Source organism: Lagenorhynchus albirostris, chromosome X (assembly GCF_949774975.1).
Source record: "Lagenorhynchus albirostris chromosome X, mLagAlb1.1, whole genome shotgun sequence".
In the NCBI taxonomy this organism is placed as follows: Eukaryota; Metazoa; Chordata; class Mammalia; order Artiodactyla; family Delphinidae; genus Lagenorhynchus; species Lagenorhynchus albirostris.
This window is the reverse complement of record NC_083116.1, coordinates 58,652,537-58,673,237: the sequence shown is the minus strand read 5'-3', so window position 1 is coordinate 58,673,237 and position 20,701 is coordinate 58,652,537. Positions and strand designations below refer to the sequence as shown.

At 37.8% G+C, this 20,701-nt stretch overlaps 1 protein-coding gene across 5 annotated transcripts in view; it reads left to right on the top strand.

Moving 5' to 3' along the window:
* The window catches only part of APOOL (apolipoprotein O like), a 125,472-nt gene that overhangs the window by 94,507 nt on the left and 10,264 nt on the right, over positions 1–20,701 (top strand). For 4 of the 5 annotated variants that reach the window (XM_060137432.1, XM_060137430.1, XM_060137434.1 and 1 more), the window contains 2 exons: positions 17,600–17,737; positions 19,334–19,451. In XM_060137432.1, coding sequence (XP_059993415.1) covers positions 17,600–17,737; positions 19,334–19,451 — 256 coding nt within the window. The remainder of the gene's footprint in view (positions 1–17,599; positions 17,738–19,333; positions 19,452–20,701) is intronic. The other variant, XM_060137433.1, reaches the window with a different exon arrangement.

The following is a 20,701-nucleotide window of genomic DNA, read 5'->3' as shown; positions in this document are numbered from 1 at the left end:
TGCAAATAGTGACAGCTTTACTTCTTCTTTTCCAATTTGGATTCCTTTTATTTCCTTTTCTTCTCGGATTGCTGTGGCTAAAACTTCCAAAACTACGTTGAATAATACTGGTGAGAGTGGGCAACCTTGTCTTGTTCCTGATCTTACTGGAAATGGTTTCAGTTTTTCACTATTGAGGACAATGTTGGCTGTGGGTTTGTCCTATATGACCTTGATTATGTTGAGGAAAGTTCCCTGTAGGCCTACTTTCTGGAGGGTTTTTATCATAAATGGGTGTTGAATTCTGTCAAAAGCTGTCTCTGCACCTATTGAAATGATCCTGTGGTTTTTCTCCTTCAATTTATTAATATTGTGTATCACATTGATTTGCATATACTGAAGAATCCTTGAATTCCTTGAATAAACCCCTCTTGATCATGGTGTATGATCCTTTCAATGTGCTTTTGGATTATGTTTACTAGTATTCTGTTGAGGATTTTTGCATCAATGTTCATCTGTGATATTGGCCTGCAGTTTTCTTTCTTTGTGACATCTTTGTCTGGTTTTGGTATCAGAGTGATGGTGCCCTCATAGAAAGAGTTTGGGAGTGTTCCTCCCTCTGCTATATTTTGGAAGAGTTTGAGAAGGATGGGTGTTAGCTCTCCTCTAAATGTTTGATAGAATTCGCCTGTGAAGCCATCTGGTCCTGGTCTTACGTTTGTTGGAAGATTTTTAATCACAGTTTCAATTTCAGTGATTGTCATTGGTCTGTTCATATTTTCTGTTTCTTCCTCGTTCATTCTCGGAAGGTTGTGCATTTCTAAGAATTTGTCCATTTCTTGCAGATTGTCCATTTTATTGGCATACAGTTGCTTGTAGTAGTCTCTCATGATCCTTTGTATTTCTGCAGTGTCAGTTGTTACTTCTCCCTTTTCACTTCTAATTCTATTGATGTGAGTCTTCTCCCTTTTTTCTTGATGAGTCTGCTAATGGTTTATCAATTTTGTTTATCTTCTCAAAGAACCAGCTTTTAGTTTTATTGATATTTGCAATTGTTTCCTTCATTTCTTTTTCATTTATTTCTGGTCTGTTTTTATGATTTCTTTCTTTCTGCTAACTTTGGTTTTTTTCTGTTCTTCTTTCTCTAATTCCTTTAGGTGTAAAGTTAGGCTGTTTATTTGAGATATTTCTTGTTTCTTAAGGTAGGCTTGTATAGCTATAAACTTCCCTCTTAGAACTGCTTTTGCTGCATCACATAGTTTATGGGTCATTGTGTTTTCATTGTCATTTGTCTCTAGGTATTTTTTGATTTCCTCTTTGATTTCTTCATTGATCTCTTCGTTATTAAGTAGTGTGTTGTTTAGCCTCCATGTGTTTGTATTTCTTACAGATTTTTTCTGTAATTGATGTCTAGTCTCATAGCATTGTGGTTGGAAAAGATACTTTATACGATTTCAAATTTCTTCAATTTACCAAGGCTTGATTTGTGACCAAAGATATGATCTATCCTGGAGAGTGTTCCATGAGCACTTGAGAAGAATGTGTATTCTGTTGCTTTTGGATGGAATGTCCTATAAATATCAATTAAGTTCATCATGTTTAATGTATCATTAAAGCTTGTGTTTCCTTATGTAATTTCATTTTGGGTGATCTGTCCATTGGTGAAAGTGGGGTGTTAAAGTCCCCTACTATGAATGTGTTACTGTCGATTTCCCCTTTTATGGCTGTTAGTATTTGCCTTATGTATTGAGGTGCTCCTATGTTGGGTGCATAAGTATTTACAATTGTTACATCTTCTTCTTGGCCTTGATCATTATGTAGGGTCCATCATTGTCTCTTGTAATAGTCTTTGTTTTAATGTCTATTTTGTCTGTGAGAATTGCTGCTCCAGCTTTCTTTTGATTTCCATTTGCATGGAATATCTTTTTCCATCCCCTCACTTTCAGTCTGTATGTGTCTCTAGGTCTGAAATGGGTCTCTTATAGACTGCATATATATGGGTCTTGTTTTTGTATCCATTCAGCCAGTCTGTGTCTTTTGATTGGAGCATTTAATCAATTTACATTTAACGTAATTATCGATATGCATGTTACTATTACCATTTTCTTAACTGTCTTGGGTTTATTATTGTAGGTCTTTTCCTTCTCTTGTGTTTCCTGCCTAGAGGAGTTCCTTTAGCATTTGTTGTAAAGCTGGTTTGGTGGTGAATTCTCTTAGCTTTTGCCTATCTTTACAGCTTTTAATTTCTGCATCAAATCTGAATGAGATCCTTGCTGGGTAGAGCAATCTTGTTTGTAGGTTTTTCTCCTTCATCACTTTAAATATGTCCTGCCACTCCCTTCTGGCTTGCAGAGTTTCTGCTGAAAGATCAGCTGTTAACCTTATGGGGATACTCTTATCTGTTATTTTTTATTTATCCCTTGCTGCTTTTAATATTTTTTCTTTTTATTTAATTTTTGATAGTTTGAGTAATATGTGTCTTCGCGTGTTTCTACTTGGGTTTATCCTGTATGGGACTCTCTGTGCTTCCTGGACTTGATTAACTATTTCCTTTCCCATATTAGGGAAGTTTTCATCTAAAATCTCTTTAGGTGTTTTGTCAGTCCCTTTCTCTTTCTCTTCTTCTTCTGAGACCCCTATAATTCAAATATTCGTGCATTTAATGTTTTCCTAGAGGTCTCTGAGACTGTCCTCAGTTGTTTTCATTCTTTTATCTTTATTCTGCTCTGCAGTAGTTATTTCCACTATTTTATCTTCCAGGTCACTTATCCGTTCTTCCACCTCAGTTATTCTAATATTGATCCCTTCTAGAGAATTTTTAATTTCATTTATTGTGTTGTTCATCACTGTTTGCTCTTTAGTTCTTGTAGGTCCTTGTTAAACGTTCCTTATATTTTCTCTGTTCTATATCCAAGGTTTTGGATCATCTTTACTATCATTATTCTGAATTCTTTTTCAGGTAGACTGCTTATTTCCTCTTCATTTCTTTGCTCTGGTGGGTTTTTGTCTTGCTCCTTCATCTGCTGTGTGTTTCTCTGTCTTCTCATTTTGCTTAACATTCTGTGTTTGTGGTCTCCTTTTTGCAGGCTGCAACTTCGTGCTTCCTGTTGTTTTTGGTGTCTGTCCCCAGTGGTCAAGGTTGGTTCAGTGTGTTGTGTAGGCTTCCTGGTGGAGGGGACTAGTACCTGTGTTCTGGTTGATGAGGCTGGATCATGTCCTTCCGGTGTGCAGGTCCACATCTGGTCGTGTGTTTTGGGGTGTCTGTGGCTTTATTATGATTTTAGGCAGCCTCTCTGCTAATGGATGGGTTTATGTTCCTGTCTTGCTAGTCGTTTGGCATAGGGTATCCTGCACTGTAGCTTGCTGGTCGTTGAGTGGAGCTGAGTCTTGCCATTGAGATGGAGATCTCTGGGAGATTTTTGCTGTTTGACATTACGTAGAGCTGGGAGGTCTCTTGTGGACCAGTGTCCTGAACTTGGCTCTCCCACCTCAGTGGCACAGCCCTGACGCCTTGTTGGAGCACCAAGAGCCTGTCCTACACACGGCTCAGAATAAAAGGAAGAAAAAATAGAAAGAAAGAAGAAGATAAATTAAGATAAAATAAAATAAAGTTATTAAAATTAACAGTAAAAACTAATTAACAAAAACAAATTTTTCAAAGTAAAAAAGAAAAAAAAAACGAACAGACAGAATCCTAGAACAAATGGTAAAAGCAAAACTATACAGGCAAAATCACCCACAGAAGCATACACATACACACTCACAAAAAGAGAAAAAGGGAAAATATATATATCATTGTTCCCAAAGTCCACCTCCTCAATTTGGGATGATTCATTGTCTATTCAGATATTCCACAGATGCAGGGTACATCAAGTTGATTGTGGAGATTTAATCCGCTGCTTCTGAGGCTGCTGGGAGAGATTTCCCTTTCTCTTCTTTGTTCCCACAGCTCCCAGGGTTCAGCTTTGGGTTTGGACCTGCCCCTCCATGTAGGTGTCCTGAGGGCATCTGTTCTTTGCTCAGACAAGACTGGGTTAAAGGAGCAGCTGATTTGGGGGCTCTGGCTCACTCAGGCCTGGGGGAGGCAGGGGTACGGATGCCGGGTGAGCCTACGGCAGCAGAGGCCAACGTAACATTGCACCAGCCTTAGGCTCGCCGTGTGTTCTCCCGGGGAAGTTGTCTCTGAATCATGGGACCCTGGCAGTGGCGGCCTGCACAGGCTCCCGGGAGGAGAGGTGTGGAGAGTGACCTGTGCTTGCACACAGGCTTCTTCGTGGCGGCAGCAGCAGGTTTAACGTCTCATGCCCTTCTCTGGGGTCTGTGCTGATAGTCGCAGCTCATGCCCATCTCTTGAGCTCCTTTAAGCAGTGCTCTTAATCCCGTCTCCTCACACACCAGAAAACAAAGTGGCAAGAAAAGGGATCTTGCCTCTTCGGCAGCTCCAGACTTCTTTCCAGACTCCCTCCCGGCTAGCTGTGGCTCACTAGCCCCCTTCAGGCTGTGTTCACGCAGCCAACCCCAGTCCTCTCCCTGGGATCCGACCTCTGAAGCCCGAAACTCAGCTCCCAGCGCCTGCCCGCTCTGGCGGATGAGCAGACAAGCCTCTCCAGCTGGTGAGTGCTGGTCGGCACCGATCCTCTGTGCAGGAATCTCTCCACTTTGCCCTCCACATCCCTGTTGCTGCGCTCTCCTCCATGGCTCCGAAGCTGCCCCCTCCCCCACCCGCAGTCTCCGCCCACGAAGGGACTTCTAGTGTGTGGAAACCTTTCCTCCTTCACGGCTCCCTCCCACTGGTGCAGGTCCCGTCCCTATTCTTCGTGTCTGTTTTTCTTTTTCACCCTACCCAGGTGCGTGGGGAGTCTCTTGTCTTTTGGGAGGTCTGAGGTCTTCTGCCAGTGTTCCGTAGGTGTTCTGTAGGAGTTGTTCCACATTTAGAGGTATTTCTGATGTATTTGTGGAGAGGAAGGTGATCTCTGCGTCTTACTTTTCTGCCATCTTGAAGCTCCTCCTATTATACATTTTTAAAACAGCTTTAGTTAATCAGACAAGTCTCTTAAAACAATGTAAGGTATATGTGTATTTTTCAGAAGGAAATGGCTCATACATTTCAAGAGATTGTCCAAGATTGTCTATGGTGTAAAAAAGGTTACAAAATCATAGTCCAGAAGGTTCTTTGAAAAATAAAAGTCACACTCCAGTTATTCACTATTTTGGAAATACACTTCAAAATGGAATTACTCTTTGCTTTTTATATTTTTTTCCTCACAAGATTTTCATTATTAACTTATGTAAAGAGTAACAAAAAATCTGTATTTGAAAACTATAAAATATCTAGGAATAAACTTATCAAATAATGTTTTAAAACATATTTCAAAAACTGTTAAACTTTACTGAACAGCATTTTTTTTTAATTCAATAGGTTTAGTGATATGTCTTGTCTGGATGAAAGGACTCAATATTGGAAAATGGCAGATGTTCTCAAATTTATATATTTAATTCGGTTCTTACAAAATTCCTGCATTTGGAGGAAACATGACATTCATTCAACCAGAGTTTGTTGTCCATGTACCATGTATTGGGATCGATACTAAGCTATAGCATACATAATAAAATATACCAAGAGAACAAAAGAAAATGTCCAAAAACAGATTTGTAGAGTATATCTTCGTATACGTGGTGGAGGGAGGGGGAGGGTATGGTAGAAGTGGCATTTCAGATCAGTGTGTAAAGAAAAGGTGGACGGAAGCAGAGGAAGATGGTGGAAGAGTAAGACGCAGAGATCACCTTACTCCCCACAGATACATCAGAAATACATCTACACGTGGAACTGCTCGTATAGAACACACACTGAATGCTGGCAGAAGACCTCAGACCTCCCAAAAGGCAAGAAACTCCCCACGTACCTGGGTAGGTCAAAAGAAAAAAAAAAGAGACAAAAGAATAGGGACGGCACCTGCACCAGTGGGAGGGAGCTGTGAAGGAGGAAAGGTTTCCACATACTAGGAAGCCCCTTCACGTGCAGAGACTGCGGGTGGTGGAGTGGGAAGCTTCGGAGCCGTGGACGAGAGCACAGAAACGGGTGCAGAGGGCAAAGAGGACAGGCTCCCACACAGAGGATCAGTGCCAACCAGCACTCACCAGCCCGAGAGGCTTGTCTGCTCACCTGCTGGGGCGGGCGGGGGCTGCGAGCTGAGGCTCGGGCTTCGTTTGGATCACAGGGAGAGGACAGGGGTTGGCTGCATGAACACAGACTGAAGGGTCTAGTGTGCCACAGCTAGCCGGGATGGAGTCCGGGAAAAAGTCTGTACTGCCGAAGAGGCAAGAGACATTTTCCTCCCTCTTTGTTTCATGGTGTGCGAGGTGAGGGGATTAAGAGCACTGCTTAAAGGAGCTCCAGAGAGGGGCACAAGCCACGGCTATCGGCGCAGACCTCAGAGACGGGCCTGGGACGCTAAGGCTACTGCTGCAGCCTGTGTGCAAGAACTGGTCACTATCCACACCTCCCCTCCCAGGAGCCTGTGCAGCCCGCCACTACCAGGGTCCCATGATCCAGGGACAACTTTTCCAGCAGAACACACAGCTCACATCAGGCTGGTGCAACGACACACTGGCCTCTGCCGCCGCAGTCTCGCCCTGCACACTGTACCCCTCCCTCCCCCCTGACCTGAGTGAGCCAGAGCCGCCAAATCAGCTGCTCCTTTAACCACACCCTGTCTGAGCAAAGAACAGACGCCCTCAGGTGACCTACATGCAAAGGTGGGGCCAAATCCAAACCTGGACCCCGGGAGCTGTGCAAACAAAGAAGAGAAAAGGAAATTTCTCCCAGCAGCCTCAGAAGCAGCGGATTAAATCTCCACAATCAACCTCATGTACCCAGCATCTGTGGAATACCTGAATACACAATGAATCATCCCAAATTGAGGAGGTGGACTTTGGGAGCAAAACACATTATTTTTTCCCCTTTTCCTCTTTTTGTGAGTGTATATTTGTATGCTTCTGTGAGAGATTTTGTCTGTATATCTTTGCTTTCCCTATTTCTCCTAGGGTTCTGTCCGTCCTTTCTTTTTTACTTTAAAAATTTTTTTTCTTAATAATTATTTATTTTAATAACTTTATTTTATCTTACTTTATTTTATTTTATCCTCTTTCTTTCTTTTTTTCTATTTTACCTCCCTTTTATTCTGAGCCATGTGTATGAAAGGCTCTTGGTGTCCCAGCCAAGAGTCAGTGCTGTGCCTCTGAGGTGGGAGAGCCAACTTCAGGACAGTGGTCCATCAGAGACCTCCCAGCTCCATGTAATATAAAATGGTGAAAATCTCCCAGAGATCTCCATATCAACACCAAGACCCAGCATCATTCAACGACCAGCAAGCTACAGTGCTGCACACCATATGCCAAACAACTAGCAAGACAGGAACACTGCCCCATCCATTAGCAGAGAGGCTGTCTAAAATTATAATAAGGACACAGACACCCCAAAACACAGCACCAGACATGGACCTGCCCACCAGAAAGACAAGATCCAACCTCATCCACCAGAACACAGGCACTAGTCTCCTCCAGCAAGAGGCCTACACAACCCACTGAACCAACCTTAGCCACTGGGGAAAGACACCAAAAACAACGGGAACTATGAACCTGCAGCCTGCGAAAAGGAGACCCCAAACACAGTAAGATAAGCAAAATGAGAAGATAGAAAAACACACAGCAAATGAAGGAGCAAGGTAAAAACCCACCAAACCTAACAAATGAAGGGGAAATAGGCAGTCAACCTGAAATAGAATTCAGACAAATGATAGTAAAGATTATCCAAAATCTTGGAAATAGAATAGAGAAAGTACAAGAAACTTTTAACAAGGACCTAGAAGAACTAAAGAGGAAAAAAGCAATGATGAACAACACAATAAGTGAAATTAAAAATACTCTAGAAGGGATCAATAGCAGAATAACTGTGGCAGAAGAACGGATAAGTGACCTGGAAGATAAAATAGTGCAAATAACTGCTGCAGAGCAGAATAAAGAAAAAAGAATGAAAAGAACTGAGGACAGTCTCAGAGACCTCTGGGAGAACATTAAATGCACGAACATTTGAATTATAGGGGTCCCAGAAGAAGAAGAGAAAAGGAAAGGGACTGAGAAAATATTTAAAGAGATTATAGTTGAAAACTTCCCTAATATGGGAAAGGAAATATTTAATCAAGTCCAGGAAGCATAGAGAGTCCCATACAGGATAAATCCAAGGAGAAACACACCAAGACACATATTAATCAAACTGTCAAAAATTGAATACAAACAAGACATATTAAAAGCAGCAAGGGAAAAAACAACAAATAGCACACAAGGGAATCTCCACAAGGTTAACAGCTGATCTTTCAGCAGACACTCTGCAAGCCAGAAGGGAGTGGCAGGACATATTTAAAGTGATGAAGGAGAAAAACCTGCAACCAAGATTACTCTACCAAGAAGGATCTCATTCAGATTTGATGGAGAAATTAAAACCTTTACAGACAAGCAAAAGCTGAGAGATTTCAGCACCACCAAACCAGCTTTACAACAAAAGCTAAAGGAACTCCTCTAGGCAAGAAACACAAAAGAAGGAAAAGACCTACAATAACAAACCCAAAACAATTAAGAAAATGGGTATAGGAACATACATATCGGTAATTACCTTAAATGTAAATGGATTAAATGCTCCCACCAAAAGACAAAGACTGGCTGAATGGATACAAAAACAAGACTGGTATATATGCTATCTACAAGAGACCCAGTTCAGACACAGGGACACATACAGAATGAAAGTGAAGGGATGGAAAAAGATATTCCATGCGAATGGAAATCAAAAGAAAGCTGGAGAACAATTCTCATATCAGACAAAATAGACTTTAAAATAAATACTATTACAAGAGACAAAGAAGGACACAACATAATGATCTAAGGATAGATCCAAGAAGAAAATATAACAATTTTAAATATTTATGCACCGAACATAGGAGCACCTCAATACATAAGGCAAATACTAACACCCATAAAAGGGGAAATTGACAGTAACACTTTCATAGTAGGGGACTTTAACACCCCACTTTCACCAATGGACAGATCATCCAAAATGAAAATGAAAAAGGAACACAAGCTTTAAATGATACATTAAACAAGATGGACTTAATTGATATTTATAGGGCATTCCATCCAGAAACAACAGAATACACAATTTTCTCAAGTGCTCATGAAACATTCTCCAGGATAGAGCATATCTTGGGTCACAAATCAAGCCTTGGTAAATTAAAGAATATTGAAATCATATCAAGTAACTCTTCCGACCACAACACTATGAGACTAGATATCAATTACAGGAAAAGATCTGTAAAAAATACAAATGCATTGAGGCTAAACAGTACACTACTTAATAACCAAGTGATCACTGACGAAATCAAAGAGGAAATTAAAAAGTACCTGGGAACATATGACAATGGAGACGCAATGACCAAAAACTTATGGGATACAGCAAAAGCAGTTCTAAGAGGGAAGTTTATAGCAACACAATGCTACCTTAACAAACAGGAAAAATCTCAAATAAACAACCTAACCTTGCACTTAAGGCAATTAGAGAAAAAAGAACAAACAAAACCCAAAGTTAGCAGAAGGAAAGAAATCATAAACATCAGATCAAAAATAAATGAAAAAAAATGAAGGAAATGATAGCAAATATCAGTAAAACTAAAAGCTGGTTCCTTTAAAGATAAACAAAATTGATAAACCATTAGCCAGACTCATCAAGAAAAAAGGAAGAAGACTGAGATCAATAGAATTAGAAATTAAAAAGGAGAAGTAACAACTGACACTGCAGAAATAGAAAGGATCATGAGAGATTACTACAAGCAACTCTATGCCAGTAAAATGGAAACCTGGAAGAAATGGACAAATTCTTAGAAATGCACAACCTACTGAGACTGAACAAGGAAGAAATAGAAAATATGAACAGACCAATCACAAACACTGAAATTGAAACTGTGATTAAAAGTCTTCTAACAAACAAAAGCCAAGGCGCAGATGGCTTCAAAGGTGAATTTTGTCAAACATTTAGAGAGCAGTTAACACCTATCCTTCTCAAACTCTTCCAAAATATAGCAGAGGCAGGAACACTCCAAAACTCATTCTACGAGGCCACAATCACCCTGATACCAAAACCAGACAAGGATGTCACAAAGAAAGAAAACTACAGGCCAATATCACTGATGAATATAGATGCAAAAATCCTCAACAAAATATTAGCAAATAGAATCCAACAGCACATTAAAAGGATCATACACCATGATCAAGTGGGGTTTATTCCAGGAATGCAAGGATTCTTCAATATACGCAAATCTATCAATGTGATAAACCATATTAACAAATTGAAGGAGAAAAACCTTATGATCATCTCAATAGATGCAGAGAAAGCTTTTGACAAAATTCAACACCCATTTATGATAAAAAACCCTGCAGAAAGTAGGCATAGAGGGAACTTTCCTCAACACAATAAAGGCCATATATGACAAGCCCACAGCAAACATCATCCTCAATGGTGAAAAACTGAAAGCATTTCCACTAAGATCAGGAACAAGACAAGGTTGCCCACTCTCACCACTCTTATTCAACATAGTTTTGGAAGTTTTAGCCACAGCAATCAGAGAAGAAAAGGAAATAAAAGGAATCCAAATAGGAAAAGAAGAAGTAAAGCTGTCACTGTTTGCAGATGACATGATGCTATACATAGAGAATCCTAAACATGCTACCAGAAAACTACTAGAGCTAATCAATGAATTTGGTAAAGTAGCAGGATACAAAATTAATGCACAGAAATCTCTGGCATTCCTATATACTAATGATGAAAAATCTGAAAGTGAAATCAAGAAAACACTCCCATTTACCATTGCAACAAAAAGAATAAAATATCTAGGAATAAACCTACCTAAGGAGACAAAAGACCTGTATGCAGAAAATTATAAGACACTGATGAAAGAAATTAAAGATGATACAAATAGATGGAGAGATATACCATGTTCTTGGATTGGAAGAATCAACATTGTGAAAATGACTCTACTACCCAAAGCAATCTATAGATTCAATGCAATTCCTATCAAACTACCACTGGCACTTTTCACAGAACTAGAACAAAAAATTTTGCAATTTGTATGGAAACACAAAAGACCCCGAATAGCCAAAGCAATCTTGAGAACGAGAAAAGGAGCTGGAGGAGTCAGGCTCCCTGACTTCAGACTATACTACAAAACTACAGTAATCAAGACAGTACGGTACTGGCACAAAAACAGAAAGATAGATCAATGGAACAGGATAGAAAGCCCAGAGATAAACCCACACACATATGGACACCTTATCTTTGATAAAGGTGGCAGAAATGTACAGTGGAGAAAGGACAGCCTCTTCAATAAGTGGTGCTGGGAAAACTGGACAGGTACATGTAAAAGTGTGAGATAAGATCACTCCCTAGCCCCATACACAAAAATAAGCTCAAAATGGATTAAAGACCTAAATGTAAGGCCAGAAACTATCAAACTCTTAGAGAAAAACATAGGCAGAACACTCTATGACATAAATCACAGCAAGATCCTTTCTGTCCCACCTCCTAGAGTAATGGAAATAAAAAAAAAATAAACAAATGGGACCTAATGAAACTTCAAAGCTTTTGCGCAGCAAAGGAAACCATAAACAAGACCAAAAGACAACTCTCAGAATGGGAGAAAATATTTGCAATGAAGCAACTGACCAAGGATTAATCTCCAAAATTTACAAGCAGCTCATGCAGCTCAATAACAAAAAAGCAAGCAACCCTATCCAGAAATGGGCAGAAGACCTAAATAGACATTTCTCCAAAGAAGATATACAGATTGCCAACAAGCACATGAAAGAATGCTCAACATCATTAACCATTAGAGAAATGCAAATCAAAACTACAGTGATATATCTTTTCACACTGGTCAGAATGGCTGTCATCAGAAAATCTAGAAACAATAAATGCTGGAGAGGGTGTGGAGAAAAGGGAACACTCTTGCACTGCTGGTGGGAATGTGAATTGGTTCAGCCACTATGGAGAACAGTATGGAGGTTCCTTAAAAAACTACAAATAGAACTACCATATAACCCGGCAATCCCACTATTGGGCATATACCCTGAGAAAACCGAAATTCAAAAACAGTCATGTACAAAATGTTCATTGCAGCTCTATTTACAGTAGCCCAGAGATGGAAACAACCTAAGTGCCCATCATCGGATGAAAGGATAAAGAAGATGTGGCACATATATACAATGGAATATTACTCAGCCATAAAAAGAAACGAAATTGAGCTATTTGTTGCGAGGTGGATAGACCTAGAGTCTGTCATACAGAGTGAAGTAAGTCAGAAAGAGAAAGACAAATACCGTATGCTAACACATATATATGGAATTTAATGAAAAAAATATCATGAAGAACCTAGGCATAAGACAGGAATAAAGACGCAGACCTCCTGGAGAACGGACTTGAGGATATGGGGAGGGGGAAGGGTGAGCTGTGACAGGGCGAGAGAGAGTCATGGATATATACACACTAACAAACGTAGTAAGGTAGATAGCTAGTGGGAAGCAGCAACATGGCACAGGGATACTGGCTCGGTGCTTTGTGACAGCCTGGAGGGGTGGGATAGGGAGGGTGAGAGGGAGGGAGATGCAAGAGGGAAGACATATGGGAACATATGTATAACTGATTCACTTTGTTATAAAGCAGAAACTAACACACCATTGTAAAGCAATTATACCCCAATAAAGATGTTTAAAAAAAAAGCTATAAAAAAAAGAAAAGAAGTAAAGCTGTCACTGTTTGCAGGTGACATGATACTATACATTGAGAATCCTAAAGATGGTACCAGAAAGCTACTAGAGCTAATTAATGAATTTGGTAAAGTAGCAGGATACAAAATTAATGCACAGAAATCTCTGGCATTCCTATACAGTAATGATGAAAAAATCTGAAAGTGAAATCAAGAAGACACTCCCATTTACCATTGCAACAAAAAGAATAAAATATCTACCTACGGAGACGAAAGACCTGTATGCAGAAAATTATAAGACACTGATGAAAGAAACTAAAGGTGATACAAACAGATGGAGAGATATACCATGTTCTTGGATTGGAAGAATCAACATTGTGAAAATGACTCTACTACCCAAAGCAATCTACAGATTCAACGCAATCCCTATCAAACTACCACTGGCATTTTTCACAGAACTAGAACAAAAAATTTCACAATTTGTATGGAAACACAAAGGACCCCGAATAGCCAAAACAATGTTGAGAACAAAAAACAGAGCTGGAAGAATCAGGCTACCAGACTTTAGACTATACTACAAAGCTACTGTAATCAAGACAGTATGGTACTGGCACAGAAACAGAAAGATCGATCAATGGAACAGGATAGAAAGCCCAGAGATAATCCCACGCACATATGGTCACCTTATCTTTGATAAAGGAGGCAGGAATGTATAGTGGAGAAAGGACAACCTCTTTAATAAGTGGTGCTGGGAAAACTGGACAGGTACATGTAAAAGTATGAAATTAGGGCTTCCCTGGTGGCACAGTGGTTGAGTGTCTGCCTGCTGATCCAAGGGACACGGATTTGTGCCCGAGTCCGGGAAGATCCCACAAGCCATGGAACTGCTGGGTCCATGAGTCATGCCTGCTGAGCCTGCACGTCCGGAGCCTGTGCTCCACAGTGGGAGAGGCCACAACAGTGAGTGGCCGCAGTACCGCAAAAAAAAAAAAAAAAAGAAGTATGAAATTAGAACATTCCCTAACACCTTACACAAAAATAAACTCAAAATGGGTTAAAGACCTAAATATAAGGCCAGACACTATCAAACTCTTATAGGAAAACATATGCAGAACACTCTATGACATAAATCACAACAAGATCCTTTTTGACCCACCTCCTAGAGAAATGGAAATAAAAACAAAAACAAATGTGAACTAATGAATCTTAAAAGCTTTTGCATAGCAAAGGAAACCATAAACAAGACCAAAAGACAACCGTCAGAATGGGAGAAAATATTTGCAAATGAAGCAACTGACCAAGGATTAATCTCCAAAATTTACAAGCAACTCATGCAGCTCAATAACAAAAAGGCAAGCAACCCAATCCAGAAATGGGCAGAAGACCTAAATAGACATTTCTCCAAAGAAGATATACAGATTGCCAACAAGCACATGAAAGAATGCTCAACATCATTAACCATTAGAGAAATGCAAATCAAAACTACAGTGATATATCTTTTCACACCGGTCAGAATGGCCGTCATCAGAAAATCTAGATACAATAAATGCTGGAGAGGGAGTGGATAAAGGGAACCCTCTTGCACTGTTGATGGGAGTGTAAATTGATACAGGCACTATGGAGAACAGTATGCAGTTTCCTTAAAAGACTAAAAATTGAACTACCATACGACCCAGCAATTCCACTATTGGGCATATACCCTGAGAAAACCATAATTCTAAGAGTCATGTACCAAAATGTTCATTGCAGCTCTATTTACAATAGCCAGGACATGGAAGCAACCTAAGTGTCCATCAACAGATGAATGGATAAAGAAGGTGTGGCACATGTTTACAGTGGAATATTATTCAGCCATAAAAAGGAATGAAACTGGGTTATTTGTAGTTACGTGGATGGACCTAGAGACCGTCATACAGAGTGAAGTAAGTCAGAAAGAGAAAAACAAATACCATATGCTAACACATATATATGGAATCTGAGGAAAAAAAAAAAGGTGATGAGGTACTTAGGGGTAAGATGGGAATAAAGGCACAGATTTACTAGAGAATGGACTTGAAGATATGGGGAGGGTGAAGGGTAAGCTGTGACAAAGTGTGAGAATGGCATGGACATATATACACTACGAAACATAAAATAGATAGCTAGTGGGAAGCATCTGCATAGCACAGGTAGATCAGCTCGGTGGTTTAGCTAGTGGGGTGGGATAGGGAGGGTGGGAGGGAGGGAGACGCAAGAGGGAAGAGATACGGGAACATATGTGTATGTATAGCTGATTCACTTTGTTATAAAGCAGAAACTAACACACTATTGTAAAGCAATTATACTCCAATAAAGATATTAAAAAGAAAAAAGATAGTAAACTTAACTGGGAATCAGAAAAAAAGAAAAGAAAAGATGGACTCTTCAAGAAATGTGTTGGAATAATTGGTTTTTTGGAAAAATACTTAGACCTTTACTAAATATCATGCAAAAATAAATTGCAGGTGGAATAAAGATCTAATGATAAAATATAATGCTATAAAATGTTAGAAGAGAAAAGAGGAATTTTTGTGTAATCTTGGGATAGGAAAGGCTTTCTTAAGCAAAACACAATCCAGAAGCGATCGAAGAAGAAAAATGAATATATTTTACTACATCAAAGTGATACATTTCTGTTGACTACAGTATACCGTATACAAAGTAAATGGATAAATGAAAAACTGGAAGACCTATTTGCAACATATTAACAAAGGATTAAATAATATCCTTCCATATATTAAACACTCCTATAAATCAGTAGGAAAAGGATGAATGCCCTCTATGAAAATTAAGTATATGAACAAGCATTCCACAAAATAAGAAACATAAATGGCCTAATATATGAAAGATGCTTAACTTCATCAGCAATCAAATAAATGAAAATTTAAATAATCATTTAGATACTGTTTTTTAGCCTTTCCATTTGACAAAGATTTAAAAAAATCATAACACTTCTGCTGGTAAATGGGGTTGGAAAACATATATACTCTTGGTGGGAGTGTAAATTGCTACAGTATAGCACTGACTTTCTAGAGGCAATGTGGCAATATTATCAAAAATTAAAATGTATATAATCTTTAATCCAGATATTTCACATCTAGAAATTTTTCCAAGGAAATACCACAACAGTATATGGTCCCAGTTATTTGTGTAAGGGTGCTAATTACAGCAGGCTTATAATTGCCAGTATAAAAAGGGAAGTATTCCATATGCCCATCAACAAGGGATTTGTTAAACAAGTCATAATGCCCATCAATAGGGGATTTGTTAAACGAATTGTGATGTATCCATATAGAATACTAGCTGTGTGGCTGTTAGAAGCAGATCTACTGGCATATAAGCTGATACGGAAACATCTCTGTGACATATTGTTAAGCTTTTAAAAAAATCACACCTCAATATGTATCACGTGATTCCATTTGTGTTTTAAAAGGAAAAAAAGTGTATGTGTGGGCAGTTTATTTTAAATGTTAATTTAAAACATAATTGAGATTGTAGTTGGTAATCTATTCTTTCTTCTCTTTTTTGCAATTCAGTGGTTCATCATGGATTTCTATCCATGTCAGTGCATATAGATCTACATCATCCCTTTGGTAGATGTATATGTATCAACATTCTGTTTGTTTTAAAATGCTATGTGTGTGCATATATAATGAAGATAAAAGAGTAAAAATTCAAGAAGAATATCCGTACAGTTGTTAACAAAGATTACACTGAGAGGAGGAAGAGGACTTTCGTTACTAGTGGATTGACTGATTTTTCTTAAGTATAGATATATACTTAGCAAAAATAATAAAAATATTTCTATTTAAGGAAGAAAAACATAGTTTTTAAAAATTTATGTTTATAGAAAGTGTAAAACTAGAAAGCGCCTCAAAACCTCTTTAAAGTTTGAGAAATCAATAGCTATTAACATTACTTTAACGATAAGAAAAAAAAGGGTGGGAAAAGAATAGAAAGGAGGAATCAGAAAGAGATTTTTTCCAAAGGAAAAGAGATATGAATGAAAATAATAGCAGCTTCAGGAATTCAGTTAGCATCCTAGCCTCTGCTTTAGTGTGTTTGTAGTTCATTGTTTATTTCACGTTTCTACCAAAAACGTATCATTCTCTAGAGAAATACATTAATTATTTTTCTTTGTGATTGGAGAAAGCAACATAAAAATTTAAGCAAAAGCATTAACTTTTTAGCATCTTAAAATCTTTTTCTCAGTCAGCTGTTTGTTATCTCAAACTGTCTTTCCCAAACTCCTGTTAAACAGAGTTTTAAATTCACGTTACAGTGTGAATGCAAACTATACATTTTTAAGACTTTATTAATTTTTTAGAGTACTTTTAGATTCACGACAAAATTAAGGAGAAAGTACAGAGATTTCTGGTACACCCCCTGCACCCACACATGCATAGCCTCCTCCGTTATCAACATCTTCACCAGAGGGATACATTTTTTACAATTATGAGGCTGTGCACTACCTACTGCGCTAATGAGTCTCCTAAATTTTTTACAATTGATGAGCCTACACTGACACATCATTATCACCGAAAGTCCACAGTTTACATTAGGATTCACTCTTGGTGGTGTACTAAATATATATATTTTAGCCTTTTACATGAGGCAAATAATTTTTCATATAAGATATAGAAAATGAGGCTTTGTGTTCTCATGATCTAGAGATTTATATCTTTATTATTGATTCTGACCTGGGTGTTCTTATAAAATACCAGATGTAAATTTTTTAGTATTTGTTATTTTAACTTTTAGAAGTGTATATTATTTGACTCACTTTTTGTTTTAATTAGGTAACTGGGAAAAAGGCATATGCTACAAGCCAGCAGATTTATGAAGCAGTTAAATCATTGTGGACAAAAAACAACAAAAAAGAGTCACTTCCTGAACCTAAAGAAAAAACTAAGGTAGAGTTTAAATGGACCAAAAAGGTAGATTTTGAGTTTTGTTTGGGTGGGTTTTAGCTTGTAATGAGAGTCCTAGACAGAAGTCAAGGATGGATTGAAAAGAGATGAAGGAATATACTACCTTTGCATGCTATAATTTTCTTTATTTTTCTGTGAAAATTCAATGTATTATTACATACCTAGTACAAATAATAGTGCCTAATACATAGTAAATGAAAAAAATAATAATTTTCTTAATTTTGTATATAGTAATATGAAAAAAACTAAAAATGACTGGTTAGAAGAGAAACAGTTTTTCCTAGAGTTAAGTCCTAAGACATATGTTGCTGTTAGGTCTTTGTAAAGTGTGTATGGTATTCTTGGCAACAATATATGAATAGAGTCCTTAATCATAACATCTTCCATTTTAGTCAACAACATAACATAAAGCCCATTTCACTGGAAGCAATATTAATATTAATTATGGACTAAGCAATGAGGTCTAGATTTTTCGTGTTCTGGTTTGATTTTAAGATGAAATTTTGGATATCTATAAAAGTAAATTCCTTTAGGAATTATGCCATTAAATCAATTTTCACAACTAGAATTTTGATGAGTTAAGCAACAAAGAGTTTGTTTTCTTATAAAAATGTGGAAATCACATATTACATGTTATTGCTTCAAGACAGAATTATATTCTTAACAATCAACCAAAAACAGACTGTTTGAACTTATATAGAAGATTATTTCATAGTTCCTTATTGATTAGTTTTAATCATGTTTCCTATGACACCAGTACTCTCAAACTTGAGAACATTTCATGCTTTGTATTAGGAATAGGGCAGCAAGAACTATTATAGCACATACATTGTAAAGATAGCATTCGTATTAATTTTCAGTCCCTGATACATAGCATTTAAACTCAAGATTGACATAAAATCAATTAGCAAAAGAAAGTCAGTTTGTAACTAAGTTATTTATGGCCTTATTACCAATTGCATTTTGATTTACAGTACTGTATCATTAGCATGCTACAACTTTCCTTATGGCTATTTCTATTTTGAGGAAGGTTTTATAAAATCTTTTTTTTTTACATCTTTATTGGAGTATAATTGCTTTACAATGGTGTGTTAGTTTCTGCTTTATAACAAAGTGAATCAGTTATACATATACATATGTTCCCATATCTCTTCCCTCTTGCGTCTCCCTCCTTCCCACCCTCCCTATCCCACCCCTCCAGGTGGTCACAAAGCACTGAGCTGATCTCCCTGTGCTATGCGGCTGCTTCCCACTAGCTATCTACCTTACGTTTGGTAGTGTATATATGTCCATGCCTCTCTCTCGCTTTGTCACAGCTTACCCTTCCCCCTCCCCATATCCTCAAGTCCATTCTCTAGTAGGTCTTGAGCTATTTGTAGTGAGGTGGATAGACCTAGAGTCTGTCATACAGAGTGAAGTAAGTCAGAAAGAGAAAGACAAATACCGTATGCTAACACATATATATGGAATTTAAGGAAAAAAGTGTCATGAAGAACCTAGGTGTAAGACAGGAATAAAGACACATGCTATAATTTTTTAAGATATTTTATTCTTTTAGTAAAATGATTTACTTATGAAAGAAAAATCCTTTTTGGTAAACAGCTAGGAAGCTCTGATGAAATAGAAATACCTGCAAAAACAACTCACAACCTGAAACATTCAGTGCCTTTGTCAACAGAACTCAGCTCTGAAACAAAGACCAAATCAGAATCCACCTCAGGTTTGTTTGGAATAATTCAATTTTGTTTTCATTCTTTTCTTAAATAATTTTATAGTATTATAATTAGTAGTTTGAACTTATTTATGTGTTTTCCTCATAAATGTTTTGTTTTTCTCATATCTGTAGTCTGTGTATCTTTTTAGGTTATGAGGTACTCAGATATGTGGAACTTTTTCTAATTGCCACATAGCTCATAACATAGTTCTTGGCATATGGGAGTAGAGAATAATAGCACTGGCTGGTTGGGTGAGTGAAGCATTTAATCAATTTATAGATGTGAGATTTTTAATCAGGTGGGGGAAAATGTGTCTTTCTGGATTCTACCAGTTTACAGGCTATGACGAGTCACATCTACATAGAAGAAATATCAGGCTTCCATTTCTTGTGCTATCTACCCCTATCAATCTTCTCTTCTACCATCAGTTTTATTTAGTTTAGATACTAAGAACTTTCAGCATCAAATAGTAAAAATAACACAAGTTATATAATATTAATATCTTTGCTAGTATTAGATACAGGCAATTAATACTTTGTGGGACCAAATAGTGACAATTATACTTCCTAGGTAAATACTACCATGGTTTTACTGTGATCAAGAAGAAAGTAACAGAGTGTTTAGTACCATTTCAGTAGTGTATTCACATAAACTCACCAGTCACTGGTTTATGTAGGTTTATCTATACCAAGTAAATGGTACTATGCATTAAGTTGTCTTATTACAAATAGGACCAACTCAGAGGTAGAGAATTAGGGAATAATGAAAATATCTCCCCTTTACTGAGCAACTACTGTGGTGCAAAGAACTGTTAGTATGTTATGTTATTCAATCCTCTCCCAAAAAGCAAAACAAAAAAACTCTGGTATATATGTAATTATAATTGTTTTATGATAAAGAGACTGAGACTCAGGGAGCTTAAGTAACTTGCCCAAAATTATAGTTTATGAATAGAGTTGTGTTTATAGTCCAGATATTACTGACACCAAAGTCCCAGCACTTTCCATTGCATATAGATTATCTAATTTAAAGCCAGAGTTTAGTCTCTAATTTCAGCCTCCTCCTCTCTTACTTAATCTTTATAAAAGCTGTCACTGAGTAAACCTGATTTGAGTTTTACTATTTCCTGTCACGTCTCCTTTCTAATCAAGATAAGTTATACAGTGTTTAGACTCTCTCTGAGTAATCCCCAGTTGATCGTATTCCCACAGGCATATAATATATCTGGTCATTTCTCTAAATGCCTGTCAACTCC